The following is a 17,394-nucleotide window of genomic DNA, read 5'->3' as shown; positions in this document are numbered from 1 at the left end:
TCCAGTTTCATCTGACCTGAGCCCTAGGACCATGCCCCAGGACTACCTGACATGATGACTCCTTGCTGTCCCCAGTCCACCTGGCCATGCTGCTGCTCCAGTTTCAACTGTTCTGCCTTACTATTATTTGACCATGCTGGTCATTTATGAACATTTGAACATCTTGGCCATGTTCTGTTATAATCTCCACCCGGCACAGCCAGAAGAGGACTGGCCACCCCACATAGCCTGGTTCCTCTCTAGGTTTCTAGAGACGATCCGGCCAAGGATGAACCCAGCGGACCTGGACTCCGTTTGCCATGCCATTACCCAGCAGGGGAAGACATTGGGACAACACAAGACGGCGCTACAGGAGATAGCGGGTTCAATCCAGAACTTATCTGCCCGCTTGACACAAATCCAGGATCAGCTCAGTTTGCCGGCGATTCATTCATCATTTACATTACATTACATTTAAGTCATTTAGCAGACGCTCTTATCCAGAGCGACTTACAAATTGGTGCGTTCACCTTATGACATCCACCCATCTCACCTGTGGTGTCTGGTGCGGTTTCCTTCCGTGAACCCAAGGTACCGACGCCTGATAAATATGAAGGGGATTTGGGAAGATGCCGTTCGTTTCTTATGCAGTGTGGGTTAGTGTTTGATCTGCAGCCCCATTCTTATGCCACTGACAAGGCTAGGATAGCCTTTGTTATTGAACTGCTGCGTGGAAGAGCTCTGGAATGGGCTTCAGCCATTCGGGAACGACAGGAGACAGGAGACCTGCATGGCTTCATACCAGGAGTTCACGGGAGAGATGAGAAAGATTTTTGACCATCCAGTCCGAGGTAAGGATGCAGCTAAACGTTTGTTCACTCTTCGCCAAGGTGCTCGCAGTGTGGCAGACTTTATGATCGAGTTCAGGACATTGGCTGTGGAGAGTGGTTGGAATGAGGAGTCACTACAAGCGGCTTTTTACCAGGGGTTGTCGGAGCAACTCAAGGACGAGCTGATATCCTATCCAGAGCCTAGTGACCTAGACAGCTTGGTCACTTTATCTATTCGGGTAGATAATAGAGTCCGAGAGAGAAGGAGGGAGAAGCAGTGGGGCCCATCCAATCAATCAGCAACTCGGTTACCATTCGGTTCAGGAAGTGAACCAGAACGTATTGATCGTTATTCCCCACACGGGATTAGTGGAGGGGTCTTGCCACCAGATCCTGAACCAATGCAAGTGGGGCGACACGGGCTAACTAAGGAGGAGCACCAACGTAGACGTGAGACCAACAGCTGTCTCTACTGTGGTAGCTCGGGACATTACATCTCCGCTTGTCCACAGCGCCCGTTAAACTGCCCGGCTCGCTAGTTTTGGGAGGAATTTTAGCGAGCCAGTTTCAACCTCTCAAAGATCCTGTCAGACCCTGTTTTCCTGCGACCCTTATGAATAAGGATCAGAGCTTAGAGATGAACGCTTTTATCGATTCAGGTGCTGATGGCAGCTTTATCGATGCCGACTTGGTGGAACAGCTGGGGCTTTCCAAGGAGCAATTGCCGGAAGCCATTGAAGCAACCACTCTGAACAGCAGTAGTCTGGCACGGATTACTATGAGGACTGAACATCTTGGCCATGTTCTGTTATAATCTCCACCCGGCACAGCCAGAAGAGGACTGGCCACCCCACATATGCTCTCTCTAATTCTCTCTTTCTCTCTCTCGGAGGACCTGAGCCCAAGGACCGTGCCCCAGGACGACCTGACATTATGACTCCTTGCTGTCCCCTGTCCACCTGACTGTGCTGCTGCTCCAGTTTCAACTGTTCTGCATTATTATTATTCGACCATGCTGGTCATTTATGAACATTTGAACATCTTGGCCATGTTCTGTTATAATCTCCACCCGGCACAGCCAGAAGAGGACTGGCCACCCCACATAGCCTGGTTCCTCTCTAGGTTTCTTCCTAGGTTTTGGCCTTTCTAGGGAGTTTTTCCTAGCCACCGTGCTTCTACACCTGCATTGCTTGCTGTTTGGGGTTTTAGGCTGGGTTTCTGTACAGCACTTTGAGATATCAGCTGATGTATGAAGGGCTATATAAATAAATTTGATAATGATGGACTGTCATTTCTCTCTGCTTATTTGAGCTGTTCTTGCCATAATATGGACTCTGTCTTTTACCAAATAGGACTATCTTCTGTTTATGTCACGAATCCCGTTTTCTGAGTCTGTTTTTTTGCCTGTGTTCTGTCCTGGAACGCACCCTGTCTGGTTGCCGGGCAATGTAGCCAGTTGGGAGTTCTGATGACCCGCACCTGTATCCCATCAGCTATCTGCACACCTGGTCCTGATCATCATCTCTCCTCTTCATAAGCCCGGACCTGACATCCATTCCCTGCCGGATCGTTAGCCATGAACAGTATGTTGTGCCATAGTATCAGCCTCAAGTTGGATAGAATTTGTTTTGTTGTTTTTTACGTATTGCTTGCCTTAAACTTACCTCCGTTTGTTCTGTCTTCAGTTACTCACCCGGATCATTTACCCCATTCCCGCCTGGTCGTCGGAGGATTCCGCTACCCCATTGGATCCACCTATTTACTCCCATCAACTCACCACCGCTGCCCGCTACGCCACCTGGATATATCTACCCATTCACATTCACTTGTAAATAAATACTCACCTTTTTCCTACTCTCCTTGTCCTGGTCTGCTTCTGGGTTCGATTTTGAAAGAACGTGACAGTTTACCACCCCTACCCTGTCACAACACAACTGATTGGCTCAAATGCATTAAATAAAGAAATTCCACAAATGAACTTTTAACAGGGCACACATGTGAATTGAAATGCATTCCAGGTGTATACCTCATGAAGCTGGTTGAGAGAATGCCAAGAGTGTGCAAAGCTGGCATCAAGGCAAAGGGTGGCTACATTGAATAATTTCAAATCTCAAATATATTTGGATTTTTTAAACACTTTTTTGGTTACTACATGATTATGTGTTATTTCACATGTGTTATTTCATAGTTTTGATTTCTTCACTATTATTCTACAATGTAGAAAATAGTTATTTTTAAACTAAAAAACAACGTTGAATGAGTAGGTGTTCTAAACGTTTTGACCGGTAGTGTATATGTGTGAAATTTGTTTTGATTTAGAATGGACCAATATCATGGACACCTCTCCAAACTGTGGTTCATTTTTATGCCAGCCAGGTAGGCTAATCTCCTGCTGTAAAGATAAGCAATGTGCTTAATATTAGGAAAGTTGAGAAATAAATATAGTAGGCCTAGCCTATAGAAAGGTGATGGAATATTGTGAATGTGAGGTGTGGATCAAAACGCGGAGCTATTGAATGACGTTTACATTGCCCTTGCAGATACTGTATGATTCTTGGGCTGCGGGCTTGTGTTGAAGTGTTCTAGCTTGTAATGTCAAAAGCCATGCTGTCGGCATCCTCAGATACTGCCTGGGAAGGTGCACCTTACCTTCCTCCTATCCAAATCATTTCAAACAGCAGGATTTCTGTAACAAAATAACTTCCTGATAGGACACAGTGTTTCAATGGGTCACTGTGTTCGGGGACATCCAGCTATTAGAAAAGGCATTTTAATGAAGTGAAAGTGCCTGCTTCGTGCTGCCCACCAGAATACCAGATATGTGGAGTGTGTGGTATGCTAATAAACATCAGCATTCAACACCCACATCGTAGGGCTGTCAGTGTGTGGATTTAAAGTGTATTTCACTACGATATTTTAGCACCTCCAGGGTTGCTAAGCATCATTATTATATGTCTACATATTTTAAAGCTAAGCAACAGACTAATACCACCACGGTATATTCCATACAGGAACATGTCCACTCACTGAGTTATCTGATAGCTAGTGTTTTATTCCATTTGTTACGAGTTATGATAATGTTATAGTGGTATGGTGAAATGACTAAAATAATGGCACACTACGCATACTGTACCATATAGATTTAGAAGCATAATTGTATGTGGGACTGTAATGCTTTATATGCCCTTGCGATCATTTCCCTTTTTTGACGCCCTGTTAGGAGCCTGTTACCAGCTGATTGAAAAGCCATGTGCTTTCCTCCTCTCACGTTTCTCATGGTGGCTGTTTTTCTATGTGTGCTTTTGGGTCAGTACGAACTTCGCAACCTTTCCAGCAAATCTGCTTACACTGGCAACCCAGGATCCGCAAATGCAATGAAGCTCGTACGTGAACTTTACCAAGCTTGTTAATGCTGAATTTAAGCAATGGCTAATGCACTTCTTGTAAAAATGATTACATAGTTTGCTACATGTACTAATGTAATGTATAAGAATTGTTGTTCATGACTTATATATGATAACGTGTTCTCGTAAACTTTACCAAGCTTGTTAATGCTGAATTTAAGCCATGGCTAATACACTTCTTGTAAAAATGATTACATAGTTTGCTACATGTACTAATGTAATGTATAAGAATTGTTGTTCATGACTTATATATGATAACGTGTTCTCATAAATACACGGAGGCGGTTTTCGCGGCATAGGTTAAGTCCTGGACTAAAAAGCACTTTCAATGGAGATTCACTGTCTGGGAAACCGCACCATGGTGTACCATGTAAACATGAGTTACAAACAGTTTACTAAGTAGGCCCTCGAAGGAATATGACTTGGTAACCTACATTGTGCTTACAGAGCAGGGGTACAGACAAGGTAAACATTAACCAGCATTAAAGATATTAAAGATGTTTGTACTAAATATGATTTTCCCATTAGCTGTGCCAGAGCAACATAAACCCCATAATACTCCTTAATCACAGGATATCCCAAGCCGGGGGTCCTTGCCCACGCACGGTGTCATTGTTGGTTTCTTAGCGACAGGGAACCCAGAGATTTATGTGGCACCACCGGCATGCAGCCAGCAGCCCAATTGGTCTGTAAGATTTCTCTTACTCTCTTCACCCTTCACTCACTCTATCCTCTACCTTCTTTCTCACCCGTTCATTTCTTATCCTTCGACGTGTCTATTATCCCCTTTCCTCTATCCCATGTGGCCATCCTCACTTTTCCAAATGTATTTTGTTTTCTCTTGCTTAGCTATCTGTGGCCTGTGATATATGCTCTGTCCTTGACACCATACATCACTCCATAATGCTATGCAGAGCCTTATATGTTGGTATATAGTTATATATTGGTAGGCCATCATTGTAAATAAGAATTTGTTCTTCTAGAATGTGTTTCATTTAGAAACTACAGTATGGACTTGTTTATGCATTTTCTTAAATCCCTTTTTAAAGCTCAGCAACAAACTCATAAGATTCCATTCTTGAAGATTCCAACTCATGTGCACTAGTGTCATCTTCCCCCAGCTTCCTGGTAGACAGGCATTCATCAGACCTGGTGCTGATAGGCTCCTCTGGATGCAAACTGGACTCATGGGTAGATGTAACATAGTAAATGTAAATCCTGACACTCCAGTTAGTATCATATGTTATGGTTCCTATGATATGTATTCATTTGTGGATGTCCAACATCCATTTCGTATTATATGTTATGAATTACAATTCATATGTTACAAATTGCAATTCGTACAATATGTAAAGCATTTGCTAAACTTATGACATGTTATGAATTCCAATATGTTGTGGCTAACGCTAACCTAATGTTAGCTAGTCTAGAAATTAGGGTTAGGAGTTAGGGTAAATTGTTAAGGTTAGGGGAAGGGTTAGCTAACATGCTAAGCAGTTGCAAAGTTTCTAATTAGCTAAAATGCTCAAGTTGTCCTTGATGAGAATCGAACATGAAACCTTTGGGTTGCTAGACGTTCACAGTATACGCCCGACTTTCGTTTTTGCCTTAAGTAATCCTCTGTCTTATGTAACCATGCCGAACATAACATATCATACTAATTTGAGTGTCCTGAATTTACTTTTACTATGTTACATCTGGTCTATGAGACCAGGTTGCTGGATGAGAGCTATTTGTGGAGAAAGAAAAAGGTGACCAACTACCTAATGCTGATGGACGGGCTGAACAAAACATCCGTGGTTAGTTTGAGAGAGATTGGAGAGCTGCAATGACGTAGATATAGGTCGGGTGTATCATTCAAAGGTACAGGTATAACATTCAAAATCATATGTTTTGAGATATATTCACACATTGTTATATTTGTATTTCATACTTCCATGTACCTGTGGGCTGCCACTAGAAAGCAGACAGACATTTTTCTGATATAACTTTCCCCACATTGCTTGAGTGTTTTCTACTGTCATATGCCTTCCCACCTGACAGTGGCATATTTTTTAACTAACAAACTACTTTGTCGCTCTCTCCCTTCTTCCATTCAAGCTCTCCTTTTTCCTTCAGCTGTCCTCGTCACCCCATCCCTTCCTTTCTCAGGTTAACAGAGCGAGGTGGGAGGAACATAGGGATAAGGTTGAGGTTAAAGGTTTCAAGGCAGAGCCTAACATAATGCTGTGTTTGTAGGACCAAAGTGGTAGCTGGTGATGTGGGGGGCAGAGGACACTAAAGCTCAACACTGAGCCTCTGAGAATAAGGGACTACACCTCACAGCTTTGTACATAGACTAAAAACAGACAAATGAACGTTGAGTCTGACTGACGAGGGGTGGCCATGTTGACACAGGGGTTCCAGAACATTCTGTCTCTAAAGCTATACTGCTGGCATTCTACAATCCCACAAACCTGACTCATTCTTATAAATATGAGGGAGAGAAGTGTAATTGGGAGACAGACAGAGAGTGAGAAGGATAGAGACCAATTGGGAGATGGGTAGAGACTGAGAGGGGGAAGGGTGGTAGAGACAGAAGGAGAAGGGTAGAGTCAGAGGGAGAAGGGTTGTAGAGAGACAGTGGGATAAGGGTGGTAGAGAGACAGAGAGAAGGGTGGTAAAGACACTGAGAGTGAAACTGTGGCTTAGAATTCAGCAAGAAATAGAAGGCAGTACCAGAGAGCCAGGCAGAGAATTGAATAGAAGATGGACAGCAGAAGGATTTTCACAAGGAGGGACAGAGTAACAGATCAAGAGAAGAAATTTGAGGAGAGGGGTTGGACTTAACCAGTGACTCAATAGTGTCCTGGCAACACTGTATTATTGGACTGTGAAGCATGACTGCTTTGATGTGGTTTTATGTGCCCGCTTGAATATGCGTGCCAGTCAAGCCGTGCAATAAAATAGAGATTAATGGCAGGACAGGGTATGAGATCTGAATGACAGTTCTCTGACACTGCAATAGCTAAACACATAATAAATACACCTTATTACACTGTCTACAGCTATTACACAAAGTACTTTTAAGAATTACCACAAACTAAATGCTGCAAAGATTATCCATGGTGACATGTTCACAAAAGCAATCATTTCCCTTTGTCATCCTCCATTGAATTGCGTTAACGTTGAACGAATCTTCAATAAGGCATCGTTCTGGATGGGCAGAGAAAGAGGACATCTAGTGGAGTAGAGAAGACTGAAAACAACTCCCATTTCCCTCTTTACTCAGCGTCCCCCACCCACCCCACTCTTGAATATGTATCCAGCGGCATCATACTGACTATCAATACCATAGTCAGACAGACACAGTTATCAGGTAGTAATAAATATTTTATTTTTTCCCATCAATTCAATATTAAAAATGAAGTTCATGACATACGTTCTCAAGGTTAGCTCATCTGTCCATATTAGTTTATGTGTAACAGTGTGTTGAATGGTGTGCATTTCTCTACATAATTATTTACCAGTAGAAGAAACTGCTCCACATAAATCATGTTGGCATGGCGATCATCGGCCTCCTCCATTAGCTGCTCCACCCCCGGACTGATCCTGAGCTCCTGACATCATCAGGAAGAGAACGAGGGGAACAATGTACATCCACTGGAGAGAGGGAGGCAGAAGTTCATGTTATTATCAAATGATACAAGATGTTAATCTAACTCAGGGTAAGACTACAAGCTGTGATTAGTGATGCTTCTCCTGCACAACAGTCCCACAGTTTCATCCCGTTCAATGTCCACCTCACTCAGCAAACGAGAGAAGGACAAAGAGTGGCTGAGAGAGTGAGGTGAACAGTGAAGTGAGACAACTCAGGGTCAATGCCAATGACAAGTGTGTAATAGAGGGAGGCATAAAATGACTGTGGTGACTTTGGCTACTTAAACTGTGATAATCTAATCCACTTTAGCAATTAAGGTGTGTATGTTGTCCAATCCTATTCTACCAGAGTGCTTCAGCTTATTACTAATCAATGGGACACACCTGGATTAATTAAAGGTCTGCAGTGACAAAAAAAAACAGATCATTAGCACTGGATCATTAGCATTGACCTTGAATGACAAGGACAGGAAGGGAGAGACAAACAGGAAAAATGATTAGTGAAAAATGTTAGCGTTAATCAAATCAGTGAACAGTATAACACATATATACATAAGCTTGCAAGAAGCAGAAGAGACACGGAGCGCGGCACAGACATAGGCTGACAGCCCAGAGTGAGTTGCTGAATGAGCCAAAGTGAGAACAGTACTTGAGTGGGAATCAGCTCTGCTGCTCGTCGGCTCCCCCTGCTGAGGGTTGTGCCGAACTGCTGGCCATGAGGAAGATTGCACCTCCCAGAATCAAATACCACTGGAACACAGCACAGCATAGCACTAAGTCAACAAACGGCACAGCACAGCACTGAGTCAACAAATGACACAGTCACAATCAGCAACACAAACTCAGACAACAGCACTGATTAAATCAAACACAGCAATGGAAGCACAGCACATAAAACAACACAGCACAGAGCCCTATACTGTGAATGCGGTTTGAGCAGTTAGTGAGGTAACGTTGGTCAACGGAGTTAAACTCGGGATACTACCCTGCTCCCATTCGGGTTAACTCAGGGCTAACTCCATTTATCCTGAATGAAGTGTCTGAGCTGCGAGTCGAGGACCAACGCAATCAGATTCCCTCCCTCTCGCAAAGGTTGCGTCACCATCCCCTTCATTTGAGGAAGACGACTTTGTGTGTTAAAATACGTAGAGTTAGCGGCAGGCGGACAACCAATATCAACCGTTGTAGTACGGATAAAGCCTGAGCTGGAATGTGAAGCTAACTGAAGTTAGCTAGCTTTAGAAAACCCTGAGTAGCTTCAAATCGTAGCATACCCCTCAGGACAGGACATATCCGGATTGGCTAGGGTTAGACAAAACAAAGACACCTAACATGCACATATACACTGAGCATAACAAACTTAGGAACACCTTCCTAATATTCAGTTGCACCCCCCTCTTTGACCCCAGAACAGCCTCAATGCATTGGGACATGGACTCTACAAGTAGGGCAGTTACAGTGACCGTATTACTGCCACACCGGCGATCCCGAGTCATGATTACAGTCAAATTCCACGTGACCGTTTAGTCATGTAATTAGGCTTCTCCAAGCTCTTATACTGCTGCTGATCATTAGTAGCCTACAAAACATGCTAACTGCCTGGTACTCAGCTCTCTACTGTCCCTCTAATCACTTTGACATCAATGCAAATGTAATCAAATATCAAAACACGTAATGAGAGCCCATGCGTGTGATGGCCTCTTAAACAGAGGAGGATCCTGTCAGCTTTCTATGGGCTAGGCCTACTATATTTATTTCTCAACTTTCATAATATTAAGCACATTGCTTCTCTTTACAACAGGAGATTGGCTGACCTGGCTGGTAAGAAAATGAACCATGTGAAAATAGTCCTCTATTCGCTATTTAAGTGCATAGATGACATGTATTTCTTCCCCCTACCCGTTCCGACATGTGGATAATGGTACATTCTAAATCAAATACTAAATAATGTGTGTGAAATTGAGTTATGTGATAAATCAAGAATAAATCAAGAATAGTCTGATGGGTGATAATATTAGTCTATCACTTGTGAATGATGTGTTATTACTTGTGAATGATGCCCAGCTTGTGTGCAGTAAGGAAAGAAACAGCGCATGCCTTTTTTTGCGACTTTTTCAAATCATAGTCGCACACCTCATGTAGCCTAGTTGTGATACAAACCATATCAAAAGTGACCAAATAACTTCTGAAAATGATGCATATTAAATCAGCTTTTACAACGGGTTCAGAGCCTAACTGGCATACATACGCAGCATGTGAGTCAAGTTTGGGGGAAGACAATTTTCACCATAAAAATACACCTTATAAATAAATAAAAGCATTACATGCATAATCGCATTTGCGGTCACCTTTGAGAATGATATTTTCCCACTAATGGACAGCCGCACTTTTAGCCTACTGCCAGGGGCGCATTGCTGCGGTTATAATGTGAAGAAATGCCTAATAGTTTAGCAACATTTTAAACTAAACGTTCTGATCTGTTGTGTCAGCTTCATTGCTTAAAATATGTTTTTTGATGCTAGTGGTGGTATTCATTTGGGATCTATCCCATCCTACAACTGTCCCAGACTATTTTTGGCAATATTTATTTCTCGCACAGAATAGGTCCATTTTTGTACTATGGGGGATTGACATAGTCTAGTGCTTTTGCTATTCGTTAGGCCTTCTCATCTTGTTGACTGACGAAAAGTAAATGTGGACAGTTCTTCCAATATCTTCAATATGCGCCTCGGGAAATTGGATAAGGACGTGCGCAGTGGCGTCCCCAAAGTGTCTGTCTTCACTTGTAGCCTGTGAGAAAGACATGATCACGTGACGGAGAGCCATTTGAGTGAGAGGTGCTTTGGATCATGCAGCCGGGAGAAGGGAATTATAATTATTATATTCAGCCCAAGGGCACAACGACCACTGGTGGCAATGGCATGGACTTTTTAAGGAGCAGTATGGCCACACAAAGGGGATGCCACCAGGAGATTCGAGGCATTATCAAGTGCTTGTCAAATTGTGAATGAAAGACTGATGTGTACAACCTACGCAAGAAACAAAGCAGAGCTCATGCCTTTCCTGCGACTTTTTTCAAAACATCATTAGTCGCATCATGCAGCCTTAGAATGTATTAAAAATCAAAACATATAGCCCAACATTTGTATCACAACTAAAGTTACATAAATCTCTAAATTAAGGAGCACCTGTTTCTTTGTTAATTTCTCAACACAGAATAGCCGCATGTGCGCACTCCCTCAAATCAAAACATCCTTTCTATTTTATTCAACCAATTGTATTCTTCATATTATAAAATAATATCAAATAATGCCACGGAATTCTAGCAAATCTTGTCTGCTAAATCAACTAGTGCAGGCCACAGCCACATGGCATAGCCAGATCAGGGCCTAACACTCAGAGTATGCTACCCTGTTCTGAAATAGACCACATTTTCTTCATGTCATGTTTCTTTAGACCTGTCTAAAATAAATAATGGATTTATTGTGAAGGTGTAGGCTATATTACATGGATTTATTACAATTTAAAATGTAGATGTTCCAAAGATCTCCATCAGTTGCTTGTAGGCTGTGCGTGGAAGACAGGAGATGCTAAATTTGTTTCTGTTAATTAACGGTAAATTACCGTGAGACCGGCAGTTATTTGCTTGACAATCACCGGCTTATGAAATGTCATTACCGCCACAGCCCTATCTACAAAGTGTTGAAAGCGTTGATGTCCTTTGGGTGGTGGACCATTCTTGATACACACGGGAAAGTGTTGAGAGCGTTGATGTCCTTTGGGTGGTGGACCATTCTTGATACACACGGGAAAGTGTTGAGAGCGGACAAATCCAGCAGCGTTGCATTTCTTGACACAAACCGGTGCGCCTGGCACCTACATACCATGTTCAAAGGCACTTCAATATTTTGTCTTGCCCATATACCCACTGAACGGCACACATACACAATCCATGTCTCAATTGTCTCGAGGCTTAAAAATCCTTCTTTAACCTGTCTCCTCCCCTTCATCTACACTGATTGAAGTGGATTTAACAAGTGACAATAAGGGATCAAAGCTTTCACCTGGATTCGCCTGGTCAGTCTGTCATGGAAAGAGCAGGTGTTCCTAATGTTTCGTACACTTAGTGTATATATATATAATGGAACAGAGCAGCTCAAGACTGAACAGCAGAGCAGAATTTAAAAGACTTGAAGAGCCCACAGTGCAGGACACAAACCACAGATGTCTATGCACACTTACATATTTGGCAAAGAAGGATTTCTGCTCCTGTGGCTTGCCTCTCTTTTCATGTTCTATGTCCATGCGCTCAATAAACAGAGCCGTCTCCGGCCTGGGGGAGAGGATGATGAAGGGTATTGTTAGACAGAGAAAGGTTGAAGTCGACCCAAAATAGTTAGAAAATCAAATCAAATTAAGATTTGATAGAGCCAGAACCATATTTCTGTGACCAGAACATCAATAAGGACTGATGACTCACTGGGGTGCATTGGTAGGTGCTATGATGGTCAGCGTAGTGTTAAAGGCCTCCAGATCAACTTCGTCCTCCACCTCTGTCCCCCGACACGCGCCTGGAATGGTCACTATGGAAACGCCGATGAGGTAGCCTGAGACATCCGTGTGGAGGGTGATGACATCGCTGAGGTGGGACTCAACTAAAGAGCACTGAGGAGACAGAGAAGAAACAGATATGTTTACAAAAGAAAATGCCAATGAGGTGTGTTGTCTTTTTTTTTTAAATTTCAGCTTGCTATGAGGGTGAGACACACATACCGCTCTGATGAATGCCGTCAGGTAGCCATCCATCTGGCGCTCTGTCTGCCTGTCTGTCAAAGACACTCTGGGCACTCGGATTTTGTACAGACCATCCACAGCAGCCACTTCCTGTGTCAGAGGGACAGGAGGGATACAGATTCAGAACAAAATCCTGACTGCTGACAGTAAACTCCAAACCACATCTGCCTCTACCTTCCTCTCCCACCTTCAGAGTGTTCCTGTCCTCCTCTGATAGCTGGCTCTGGGAGAGGGACACACTAGTCTCCCTCCCACCCCTTAACTGCAGAGCTCCACGCATACGGAACCGAGACACATCATCTGAAAGAAAGAAATGGTATAACAACACATGATGATCACCAAAATCGTGACCTTGATATCTCCTTCATTTGGGAAATGGAACCTTGAAGAATAACGTATCAGTTAGACAATACATACTCACCAACTTCAAAGGAATGCTCAAGAGGGACAGAGAATCCACTGAAGTCTGTGTCCAGCCCATCACCAGTCTGCAGAGAAGGAAATAGATGCAGTTTTACTAGAAAGAATAGATTCCGACTCTTGCTTACAGGTACACTGTGGTTGGACAAGCTTCCTGTTTAGATTAAGACACTGCGGAGCTGGAGCGAGATATGGCTTGGAAAACGTACCTCAATCCACAGAATTGTGTTGTACTAGGAATTGTCAAATTATCCCAAATGTTAGACCGAGAATGTATTTTTTAATGGTAGTGTCTGTCAGCCAATCAGCTCCTTTGTTGTCCCCCCTACTAAAATAAAATATTGGTCGACCAAGAGTTGTCTGTTCTTTCGACCAATCGATTGACACATCCTATGTGTTTCAACTATATGCACAGAGCCTGTCTGATGCTTTAAGCGAACTGTTTGATGAAATAGTTAAGACACAAATGAGTAGAGGGAGTCCGACTGCAATTGATTTGATTGTGCTGCCTGGCTCAGATTTGCTGCTCTGTGTTACAAAAAAAAAAAAAAAAGAGACAGCGAATGACTGTGTGACTAGCACCGTTGTCTCTCTCTCCTCCCTGCTGCAGAGACCACCACAGAACATCAGTGTGTATAGTGTTGTCTCTTCCTCCTTCCTGCTGCAGAGACCACCACAGAACATCAGTGTGTATAGTGTTGTCTCTTCCTCCCTCCTGCTGCAGAGACCACCACAGAACATCAGTGTGTATATCACTGTCTGTGTTGCTGAAGCGGCAACATAATTACAGCCATTTCTGACTGAAAAGTTGTTACCGAAATTCCTCATTTGTTTAGGAAAAACTATCCCTATTCCCTCAACCTGTGCTCTCTTTATGTGACATATGTATGCTTCGCAATCACGTGACCAATAGGGACTGACCTATAGCATATCATAATCACATCAATAAATTGGTTATAACAAACTCTGTACACCTTAACACATATGACAGCAAAATGAATGCAGAGGACGTGACAAATAATCTTGAAGCAGGGGAACGTTTACTGGTTGCGCAGGAGGTAAAGGGGAAGCCAGATGGGTGGAATAAATTTCACTAGTTGTGGAAAATACTGGACATCAAGAAAAAGATGGTATGGCGCAAGCGCTGCGTGCATATTAGTCCTGTGTGTGCCAAACAGGTGCCATTAGACTACAATATAATTTTCCTGACCGTTTCGAACAATGTAAACAACACTAAATAAATTAGTCTGTTGTAATGTTTTTTTGTAAAGCCTTTATTACAGCAAAGACTGTAATAATTTGTGAATGCATTTCCGAAATGAAACGGTTTAGGCCAATTTTTTGTTTACGCTAATGAAATCATTGCTTGTTATTTTAAAACTAAAATGCTTGATTCCATTGCTGTGTGATGACATGAACGGATAAATGATTGAGTGATGCAGTAGCCTATATAAGTATATAGGCCTAAATAAGTAATGGTATTAAGACTAAACAGGATGCACTCTTTGGCCTAAAGCTTGATGGTGGTTATACGAGGTTGCTATACTATGCCTACTCATGATAATGACATGACTTATTATTATAAGGACGATCATAATAATAATAGTAATAATAACAATATGAAGGAGATCAAGGAAAAGGGGTTATTATTATCATAAATATATTTTTCCGGTCAATTTGGAACAGGGCAAACACTAAATAAATTATAAATAATGCCAGAGAGGCAGGCTGGTCTAATATTTTTTTTAAAGTGTAAAGCCTTTATTACAGCATAGCAAAGATTAAAAACAGCAGGATTTGTGAAATTGTTGGTGCTCACAGAATCAGTAGGCTATCAACTAAACACTCAAATAGGCAACAGAAGCAGGATCTGTCTTACATTTAACACTGAGGCTATTGATTATAGACCTAATTAATTTGGCGTTTCCTCTCTCCTCATTTTTCTTAGACAATTAAGGCAAGGGCTGTTTTCTCCTCTAACTAGCTGCTGCCTCAGCCGCATTGTTCTCAACACCAATATGATAGTTTACTTGGTTTGCAGTCCTTCATTCTTCTCGGTGTAACAGTTGGGATAATGGGACATTTTGAAGTGTAACGCATTTTCTCATCCACCGTGGTGTATTAACCTAAGCAAGAATCGAAACTATCCGACCCCAACGCAGATGTAAACAAGCGTAGGATCGGAATCTATTCTGGCTAGTAGTTTTACTTACTGCATTGGCAGTTCCCAGGGCAGATCTGCACTATGGGCTGCAGAACTAATTTGATTGGCATTTGAAAGTTGTGGGTAGAACATTTTTCAATAGAAGTGCTGCAGCAAGAATGAACAAAAAGTGCAGTAGGCTAACGTTAGATAGGGCCCCATTGGATGCTGTAATATAGATATATACCCTGGGAACACATTACAATGAGCAGTTCAGATGTAAGATGATGTAAGATTGTGATGTAAGATGTAAGATTGTGGTATTGATCCGAATTATTATTGGCTTGATTTACAGTGCGTATGTGTTGAACACATCCGCGCAATATTACAAATGACTACCATGGCGTGACAGAAATTGAGCACCACCACCAAGGCTGTCAAAACCACCTACCTAGATAACGTTAGTTAGCTAACTAACTACGGCTAGCTAAACAACACAATATCAATCTAGCTAGCGTTACTATAACGCTAATTTTGCTGCCTACTTAGCCAACGTTGCGTGTTTGATAATGTTTTCACCAACGTCTATCTGCACAGTAAGTAACGCTGTATTTGATGCATATTGAACAGCTGTTTTGCATTCATGTGTTGTCTTCATTAACTCATTTGGCTAGTTAGCTAAGGTCGGACGGTTAGCAAGAGCTAACAGCAAGCACACTAGTTGTCTAAATTAATGGAATTAGATATTGGCAAAGAAAAAAAGTGGTTTTTACATACCTTTCTGCCAGTGTTGCAACACGCAAAATCAGCACACAATATAAGTATTATGGGAATAATTGACAGTAACAAAAACGACCGTGGAACTGAAGCCATTTTGTCGGACCGTGCGTCAAAGTAAGCATGAAACTACAATGTTACGCGATGACGTAATACACTGGAGAACGAGCACCGACCTATAGTAAACTGCAGGTGGCTATAGAGTAGCGTTGACAGCAAACTTCATACAGGACTGTTGAAATGTCTAAAACAGAAGATTGAAAAACGAAAGGAAGGCCAACTCTTTGGTGACTCAGGTGTGAAACGCCAACCCTCACAATTCAATAATGCTTAGGCCTAAATGTCAGAAATTATGTATTGTAGCGAAACACACAGACGTGTCATGTGTGTGTTAGGCTATTAGCTGGTTGTTTTGAATCTACCAGTACCCAGTGTTCGCGAGGTCCAACATGCCAATTAAGCTGCTATATGCCAATCACGGGAATGCCTGTAATGTTCTGATGCCGGGCTTCCTGGTGGTTGGCGGAGTGGCGTGGAGGGGGGTTGGGCAGGGGGATGGAGCATTGGAAGTTAAGACAAGGTTTAGCCATTGTTCTTTCTCTTACGTCTGGCTTTCACAAGAGAAGGTCACGGTTGTTTTATAGATTGTCATTCATTTATTTGGCGTGGGCTACGGCCAAACAGTAACCTGTGTGAAGTTAGGTTAATAACTCGTAAACTCAATCTTCTGTCTGGACAATTGTTCCTCTATGATGTAGTCAGGTCATTTAAAAAAAACAAATACATTACAGTTCCTCAATGTAGGATGCAAGCATTTTGGAAACATGTGGTTTGCGTGTATTTGAATTTGAATACATGTTTTATTTTGTTTAAAAAAGTCGAATAAGATAGTACTTTATTAATCTCCCAACGGGGAAATTTGATAAAACAATAAAACACAACAAAGGACGCACAGACGCTAAAAGCAGAACATCAAACGAATATAAAAAACGAAGTGTTCTTGTGACTTATTGAAGAACACGTGATTAGTCTTGTTCAAAACATAATGTGTTGAGCTCCCATTCTTTGCGTTTTAATTTCACTGTCTTTTACTAAATAATTGATAGGCCTAGGGTTATCCGTGAGACTAATTATGTATGTTATGGACTTCAAATGTATTATTTGCTGTGACATAGAGAGTGAGTGCGAGCATAATAGTAAATCGGCTACACAGATACTCACATTGTCACACATTCAATACAAGCAAAAGGCCCAGGAGTGTAGTCATGTACCATCCTGTTTCACTTGAAACCTGTATATTTTACCTTCCTTCCCAGGATTCCTGTTTCTGTCTGAATGTGTGAGTGAAATGAGACATGGCAACTCCCCTGCAATGTGATTCTCTCAAATTCTTGATTTGAATGCATTC

At 42.2% G+C, this 17,394-nt stretch overlaps 1 protein-coding gene across 3 annotated transcripts; it reads right to left on the bottom strand.

Moving 5' to 3' along the window:
* Positions 1–6,131: 6,131 nt before the first annotated feature.
* On the bottom strand, positions 6,132–16,123 carry LOC123998960 (ER membrane protein complex subunit 10-like). Of its 3 annotated transcripts, none has more exons than XM_046304246.1 (8): positions 15,987–16,123; positions 13,068–13,134; positions 12,834–12,946; positions 12,626–12,736; positions 12,333–12,517; positions 12,095–12,185; positions 7,720–7,855; positions 6,132–7,408 (listed from the first exon to the last, which is right to left on the bottom strand). In XM_046304246.1, exons 1-7 carry the CDS (start codon positions 16,080–16,082, stop codon positions 7,763–7,765), a joined length of 756 nt encoding a protein of 251 aa, XP_046160202.1. In that variant the 5' UTR covers positions 16,083–16,123; the 3' UTR covers positions 6,132–7,408; positions 7,720–7,762. The 3 variants fall into 3 exon arrangements, with proteins under 3 accessions (XP_046160202.1, XP_046160203.1, XP_046160201.1); XM_046304247.1 differs by lacking the exon at positions 6,132–7,408 and adding an exon at positions 8,502–8,602 and having other exon boundaries at positions 7,568–7,855; XM_046304245.1 differs by lacking the exon at positions 6,132–7,408 and having other exon boundaries at positions 7,568–7,855.
* Positions 16,124–17,394: the final 1,271 nt, after the last annotated feature.

This window comes from Oncorhynchus gorbuscha, linkage group LG16 (assembly GCF_021184085.1).
Source record: "Oncorhynchus gorbuscha isolate QuinsamMale2020 ecotype Even-year linkage group LG16, OgorEven_v1.0, whole genome shotgun sequence".
NCBI classification, from domain to species: Eukaryota; Metazoa; Chordata; class Actinopteri; order Salmoniformes; family Salmonidae; genus Oncorhynchus; species Oncorhynchus gorbuscha.
The sequence above is the reverse complement of the archived record's forward strand: the minus strand, read 5'-3'. Positions and strand labels throughout refer to the sequence as shown.